We start from the raw sequence: 7,935 nt of genomic DNA on the forward strand, positions 1-7,935 counted from the left end.
GACACAGAAGCGTGCCGTGGCCTCCTGGGGGCGGGGGGGGGGGGAGAAGCTACAGGGCTCTGTCATCCCTCCAGCTCCCAAATGTCTCTGACGTGCCTGACAGTGAAAACCGCGACACGGGGGGGGGGGGGGGCGCGGGGGCGTGATCGCCAAGACATGACAGGCCGAGCCGCCCCCGCCCTCACCGGCCAGCAGCCCTCGGAGGGATTCGTTGTGACGTCTTCCCCTGCGCTGCTGGGAACAAGGACGGGGACCCAAGCAGAGAAGGAATTTTAAGACCACAGCAGTCTTCCGAGGAAAGTGCCTTGGACACGAGCTGAGCCGGGCGCCGCTTCATGGCCACCGCTTCACGGCCACAGCGGCCGCCACGCGGGCTCAGCCTGTCCCACCAGCGCTGCCAACCAACCTCCTGCCGGGCAAAGTCCCGCATGCTGACCCCTGCCCTCGGCTCCGCCCTGAGTTCCCAGGGGGAAGCCAAAGGCCCCAAAGGGAGGGGCATGTGCAGGGCCTCACTGGCCCCAGTCGGGGCCCCCCCGAGGCTCATCCGCAGCGGGCGGGGAGCCGAGCCACCAGCCTCCCCGCCGAGCTCAGCTGCCACTTTTCCACAGCAGGACTGTCCACATAACGGCCACAGAGCACAGATGCACAGCCTGCGAAGCCCGCTGTCCTGAAGTCACCAGTCTCCGGGCTTCAAGAATTTTCTCACCCCAGGGCGCCTGGGCGGCTCAGTCACTTAAGCGTCTGGCTTCAGCTCAGGTCACGATCTCTTAGTTGGTGAGTTTGGGCCCCATATCAGGCTCGCTGCTGTCAGTGCAGGTCCCGCTTGAGACCCTCGGTCCCCCTCTCTCTGCCCTTCCCCCACTTATGCTCTCTCTCTCAAAATAAAGAAAGAAATAAATGAACATTAAAATAAATTAAAAAGAAATTTCTTCTCTCAAAACAGCGTGCTTCCTGGGCCCACAAGTGACATGGGCTCCAAAGGGACCAGGGACAGGACCGTCCTAGGCACCGGCAGCAGGAAAGGGCCCCGCCCAGGTGTCCTGCCCAGAACCCACGAGAGGGGGCAGCGCCCAGAGGGCTCCCGGGCAGGACGGAGCCTGTGGCACGTGAGCAAGGACACCCTGGGATGGTGACAGAGGCACGAGGAGGAAGCTGGGGCCGGAGACTTGGCAGGTGACATGCATGGCTCCACCAGGGACAGGCTGAGTCACCAAATCGGGCTCGCTTTTACGAGCCTAACACGCCTAACACACTTACCTTTTTGTCCTCCTTCGTCTTTCTAACTTGTCGGTGGGGACCGAAAATGTTCTGCACCCCAAACGCCTTCCTGGACCAGTCCCTCTTCTGGGCGCTCAGTGGGGGCTGTGGCAGGCTGCCCTCCACCCGGTAGCGGTCCGCGGGGATCTTGCTCATGGGCGGCGGCAGCGTGCCGCAGTTGACACTGGACCAGCCGTCGGTGGAGTCCGTGTACGACTCCTGGTCGCTGGCGTGCCCGCACTGCCACTCCTGTAGGACGTGGACTGGAAGCCACCGCTGGCCCAGGCCCGCGGCGCCCCTCTTGGAAGGGGGGACTGAGCTCCGCGAGGAGGCCGGGGGGACCTCCCCGTGAGCGGCCGGCCCTAAGTGCTTCCCGAAGTCCCGGCACCTGTCCGCCTGCGGAGCAGCCTCGAGCAGGGGGTCCCCCTCGGGCTCGTGGCAGAAGGCCCCGCTCCAGGGGGCGCCCCAGGGCTGGGAGCCCCTCCCGGCCGCGCCCTCCCAGCCACCGTTGCTGGGGCCATGCCTGCTGGAGCCGGCGCCCAGGTCCACCACCAGCACGCGGCTGCTCCTGTCCTCCTGGTGGAAGTTGCCGATGCCGCTGTCACTGGTGCTGCTGGTGCTGGCGTTCTGGTGGCCGTCCGCGTCCCCATCCGCAAAGGCCCGGGCCCGCACGCCCTCGATCAGCTCGCCCATGTCTCTGTACAGCACGGAGATGAACTGGAGGGCGGGGAGGCAGGACGCGGGGAACTCGAGGCAGCCGCCGGTGTCGGGGTCGGCCGTGCACTCCAGCCCAAAGCGCCGTGCGATGCCCTGGTGGACCCGGTGGTGGAACAGGTCCGGGTCCACCATGAACACGTGGCAGGAGGTCCGCAAGGCGCCCTCGTCCTCGTGCGCCAGGCTCCCGTCGTCGCCCGTCTGCATGGTCACGAGCCCGAAGAGCCGCCGGTCGTCCGGGCACACGGCGCTGAAGGCCAGCTTCTCGGCCGGGTACTCGGCCAGGACGGCAGCCTGGTCGGTGCAGAGCTGCACGCGGTCGTGCAGGACCCGCATGGTCACCAGGGAGTGGATCCTGTGCTCTGCCCGCAGGCGCCGCAGGCAGCCCCGGATGGCCTGCAAGCTGTCCGACTCCAGGTTGCCGCTCGTGGAGGGCAGTTCGATGGACCCCAAGTAGCCCACGACCATGGCCACGTTTAAAATACTTGCATCTAATGCAAAATCGTCATGACTCTCGGGGCCAATACTGAAAACGGAGTCGTCATTAATAACTTTGGCTATTTCCTCCTTGGAGAGCAGGTTGGGATTCGGATGACTTATGCTTTCACGTCCAAAGTCAAAGCGCACAGCGGCTGACTCCGAGAGGGATCTTTGTTTCAACTTCAAGGGCTCGGAACTGCTTGTACGGAGACCAGGATTTTCAAAGATCATATTGAAAATCCCACCAGACTGCATTTCTTCGACGACTCTCTCTGCTCTGTTGATACCTAACGCTTTCGAATCCAGTTTGGGCTTCAGCCAGCCTTTGCCCTCGTAAAACCCGACCTCTTCGTCACTGGAACAGGACTCCACGTGGCCGGTGCCCTCGCCGATCACCATGTGCAAGACACCAGCGCACTTCCCGATTAGTTTCACCACGTCCTCATGGGAGGCTTTCTTCACGTTGATTTCATTGATGGCAAATATCTGGTCTCCGGCCCGGAGGCCCACGAAGTCGGCGGGGCTGCCCCGCATGACGCAGCTGAGCACGCACGGCGCCTGGCCAGAAAGCGTGAACCCGTAGCCCGCTCTCCCTCTGGCCACCTCCACGCTCCGCAGGCGAGGGGGCGCCGGCCCAAGGAGCGGCCGCTCGGCCGCGTCCCCCACTCTATACATCTCGCCGAGCTCGCGAGGCCAAGGGCATAGCGCGTTGCTGCAGGGGGTCCGCAGTTCGGGGAAGGCCTGATGCTACCGTGCACGTTCTTGAAATAACGCCCTGAGGAAGAAAATAAATAGCTTGTTACTGAACATCCCATGTGCCTGTTGCTTACTGGTATTTCCTGAACGTAAAAACCTAGCTCATGACAAATCCGTCACAGAAAGAGTCTCTGGTCACCACGTAAATGTCCGTGAGAGAGAAGAGGCTTGGTACACAGTAAACCGCCATGTCGGGCTAGGACGTTTCCTGCAGGCAGGCAGGGTTTCCCGGAACGGACACCCGTACAACGCTCAGGGCTGAGGAACGCAGGACTGCAGCCATCCCGCCTGCAGGGACGCGAAGTCTCCTCGGGGCCCCGAGCGTTCACAGCGGGGTCCGAGGCCTGCAGCCCAGTGCCGCCCCAGAACCCCTGCAGGGTGGGCTCCCAACTCCCCCGCAGACCCCGCACCCCAGTCTGCATTTTAACGGGGGGCGGGGGGGCAGAGCCGGAGTGAAAGGCAGTGCTGGCCGCGGTAGAAAGGCACCCATGGGAGCCAGCCGCGTGTGACCACAACCCCTCCGTCGAGAACAGTTCTGCCTCAGGAGTCAGCTTCTAGCTCTCACATTCCACCCCCGCCTCAATTAACTGCTTCTGAACAACGACCACGGGGGGAAACGCGCTCGTCTGAACCGCCCTCAGCCAACTACCGAGGCCGCCGGACGGAACAGGAACAACAACAAAAAAGGGAATAGGAAGCTCAACTGTTCCACAGGACAACTTCATCTCTAGAAGTCCTGGTTGTCACAGAAAACAAACCCGCGTCAGGGTCCAGGACCAGCCAGATTCGATGACTCACGAGGAGGCCACACAGGACACCGCCCGGAGTCGCGCTCACGGTGGGGATTTAGCCCAGTGAAAACAAAGAAGGATCAGCACTGTGGCGGGGTGTCAAGTCCGAGGAAACAGACGCCAGCTGCCAGCGTCCTCTCCCGGGGGGCAGGTGGGCCTCGCTCCGCTCTGGGCAGCGCACTGTCACAACACGTGGGGGGTCTTGTCTGTCAGGGGGCGCAGTAGAGTCGGAGCTGGAGAAACAGAAAGGTATGCTCCCGGCAGCCCCACAGACGGAGGTGGGGACACTTATTTCTAAATTGTCATATTATTTAATACCTACGTGACGACACATGAATCGTTTAAGTATTAGGACTGGACTTTATTTGATATTCATCATTAGAAATGTGTGTATTAGAGTTGGCCAAGAAGAGTGTCTTAGGGTCTTCTCACGGGGCCTCTGACAGGCTGCAGGGTGCTGGCTCACCAGATACACTGAACCCCGCCGCCCCTCCCCTGCCGGGAGACCATGACCCTCACTCGGCTGAAGGGACCTCGCAGCCACGGTGGATGAAGGCTCCTGACACGGCAGCTTACCCGGGACGATCCGGGCGGCCCCAGGGTCACAGGGTCCTACCCAGAGGAGGCGGAAGGTCAGAGTCAGACGGAGGCGGAGATCGGGGGGCAGGCTGTGGAGGTAGAGGAAGGACCACAGCGCTCACAAACAGGGCGCCGCTAGAGGCCACGTGAGGTGAGGGAGCAGACTCTCCCCGGTGGCCTCCGGTGGAAGGGCCCTGCCCACACTGTGCCTGGAGCAGGTGACAGTGATTTTGGACTGGCCACCCCAGCATGTGAGGGGACAGAGGGCATACGGCTGTGTTGTGTTAAGCCTCTAAGTCTGCGGTGATTGTGGTAAGTCGGCAGCCCCAGAACCTGCACTGGGGCGATCACCCGAGTGCTGGGGGGGGGGGGCACATGACCCCTCCCGGGACACGGCTCAGTGAGCCCCTGCTGCCCTCCTCGGTGACAGGAGACCTCCCGGCCACCTCTCTGTAATCCATCCACACACCAGAGGTGTAGTGCGGTAGGACGTGACACAGGGTAGTGGTCCTCCATGTGGTGTGCCCAGATGTATCCACTGGACTCAGACTGCCAGGTCGCACTAACTCTTTCTGATTCCTCTAAGTGGCACCAGAATGCCTACAGCCACATCTTAGAAGTCTGGGCTACATGGCAAGTTCCCCTGAAACCGGATCGGCTCACAGTAGAATGAGCGGAGAGGACCGTGACACTCAGAAGAAACCATAGAGTGTAGTTTCCAGCTTCGATGGGCAATGTCTGCCACCTGGGCCACTGAAGTCCCTGTTCCTGGGTCCCTTCCTCCAGGGAGACGCTGGGTTGGCGAGTCGGAGCCGCCAGCTTTGACAAAGCCCCACCCCACCCCACCCCTTCCAGGGGATTCTGACAAGCGGAAGCACCCGGAAGGCCTGGCTTGAGATGTGTCCCCACGTCCACTGGCGCACAACGGTATGTGGAGGGGGGCCTCTGGGAGGGGGTAGGGTTAGACGAGCCCGTGAGGGTGGGGCCATCAGAAAGGGACTGGCGTCCTTGTAAAATAGGAGTGAGGGGCCTCCCCCCCAGCCCCCTGCTCTCAGCCTTGTGAAAACAGGAGAAGGGGGTCACCCGGGGCCAGGGAGCATCCCCGCCAGACACTGGGTCTGTGAGCACCTGGCCCTCGATGACAGACAGACCTGCTCAGCACGCGGCTTCCTGCAGTGGCCCAAGGGGACATCGCCCAGTGCGGCCTCCTCATTGTGTGGCAAAGGTGAACATGGTCAGAAAGGGGTGACAGCTTCCCGCCAGCACACACGGGGGGACATACGGTCCCCTCTCACTGCGCCCTCCACCAGGATCAGTCCCTCACCACCAAGTGACCCCGTCAGTCCTCTACCGGCCATCCTGCAGACAGGTGGGACGTGGAAATAGACACACACCAGGGGCCCTGATGCTTCTGCTACTGCTCCCCGAGGTTTAGATCCGGATAAGACGGTCCCGTCTGACCAACCTCTCCAGTCACAGCCACCGAGGGAGGGCCTCCCCCCGCCAGGCAGCGGCCCAGACCCGGAGGTCACAGAGACGGGCCTGGCCCGAGGAGGGCGGCGCAGGAAGACGCAGACAGTCCCCATGCGCACTGTGCGCTCATGCCCAAGTCTGCCACCGTGAGGCTCTACCCGTGCTGGGGGTGTGCGGCGGGGACAACGCTCCAGCTCACCACCATGACACCACCAGAGTCACGGACACCCGCGGTGCGGGGGGAGGGGAGCGGGGAAGTAGCAGGCAGGAGCAGCGCCGGACAGCAGCGGGAGCGCTAACAGCGGGAGCCTCATGGGGTCCTGGGGGGGGGACAGTTCTCGGGACTTTACAGGCAGTAAACTGTGTGTCTCAAGCAACGTCGCCATGAGGTGGGTACAATTAGTCCCACTTTGCCGATGAGCCAATGGACACAGAGAAGCCAAGTAACTCGCCTATGGCTGCACAGCGAATGAGTGTCACAGGTGGATTTGAACCCAGCTCTGTCACAGAGAGGGATCCTCAGAAGAGGCGGAGACAGCCATGAGGCAGAGCGAGCAGGCGCTGTCCAGCTCCACAGCCCCTCCAACAGCCCAATCCCACCTTCTTGGACAGGGTCTCCACCCTCCACCCCGCAACAGACCCCACCCCTCGAGCCCTCCCCCTAAGCCATCGTGTGTGGGGTTGGGGCTACCTCCAGCCAGGGCACCAGACACCCACCAGGCACCACCTCCCCGCAACATGCACAGAAGGCCCACCCATCCCCCACACAGTCACACACATTAGGACGCACGCAGGCCACCCAGCCTCACCCTGTCTGATCCACCCTAGCGGCCCACCGCCTGACCTCTGGAAAGTTCTCTAGAACCCAGGATACACTTCCTGCTCCCCCAAAACCTAAACCAACCTGGGATCTGCCCTCCCCAGCACAGCAGGTCCCCAAAATGCAAGGGACAAGCTGGCGGGTTCTTGGCTCACCAAGACCCCTTCTGGCCCGTCAACAGAGGCAGCAACAACCAATGTCCCCCCTTAGAGGGCCCTTCCCGCTGCCCTTGGCCTGACCCACCACCTGTCCACGGTTGGTGCACATTCTTTACTGGCCACCCCAAGGGGCCACTGAGCGGAACCTGGCTGAGCCCAGGGTGGCCACGTGAGGGAACAGCCCCCTCCTCTGGAGACCCCACAGCCCAGGGACAAGGGCATGGGGGGACTCCCGAGGACTCCGACTGCACACCCGCTGCTCCACACCCAGCAGGGACCCTCCTCCACCCGTCTTGGCCCCTACCCGCTGCACTCTGCAAAATGGTGCCGCCAGCTCCATGCCCCCGTCCCTCCTCCCTCCAGGACCCCTTTCCTCTCTAGACTTTAAAGTCCTCCTCTCCTGGGTGACCCCAAGGCCCAAGAGCCGCTGAGAGCCCTCCCTGCAGCTCCGAACCCATTCCCCACACTCCCTCTGCCACCCATCACCTCACTCTGCACAACAAACACGCCTCTCCTTCCTCCCCCTCCTCCTCCTCACCCCACCCCATCCCTCGATGCACCCAGCCATCACCTCTTATCCCCAACTCCGCCCCCATCACCCCGGCACACACCCCCACCCCAGCCCCAGGCCGCACCCCCCACACCAGTCCACCAGCGGTGCCGCCCAGCCCTCTCCGTCCCTCCTCCTCCTCACCCCGGAAGCCTCATTCCCCTCACTCCGGACAGCCCTCTCAGGGCCACCTGGGCCCCGCCAGCTCCTCTCTGGCCATGGCCTGACCCCCTCCCCTCCCCCCTCGGCCTCCAGTCTGCCAGGGAAGAGCCCAATCAGGCCCTTGTCCACCCTCACACCCTCTGTGCCCACCGGCGGACACCCCACCGCAGAGGACAGGGCAGCGGGCTTTCTCCA

At 62.9% G+C, this 7,935-nt stretch overlaps 2 protein-coding genes across 5 annotated transcripts in view; both read right to left on the bottom strand.

Moving 5' to 3' along the window:
• RGS12 (regulator of G protein signaling 12) overlaps positions 1-3,221 on the bottom strand; it is an 82,845-nt gene extending 79,624 nt beyond the window's left edge. For all 4 annotated transcript variants that reach the window (XM_029949214.1, XM_029949206.1, XM_029949226.1 and 1 more), the window contains exon 1: positions 1,258-3,221. In XM_029949214.1, the coding sequence (XP_029805074.1) occupies positions 1,258-3,126 (1,869 nt within the window). In that variant the 5' untranslated portion in view covers positions 3,127-3,221. The remainder of the gene's footprint in view (positions 1-1,257) is intronic.
• Positions 1-7,935, bottom strand: part of ACOX3 (acyl-CoA oxidase 3, pristanoyl) — a 922,607-nt gene that overhangs the window by 672,352 nt on the left and 242,320 nt on the right. The window lies entirely within an intron of this gene.

Source organism: Suricata suricatta, chromosome 1 (genome assembly GCF_006229205.1).
Source record: "Suricata suricatta isolate VVHF042 chromosome 1, meerkat_22Aug2017_6uvM2_HiC, whole genome shotgun sequence".
Classification (NCBI taxonomy): Eukaryota; Metazoa; Chordata; class Mammalia; order Carnivora; family Herpestidae; genus Suricata; species Suricata suricatta.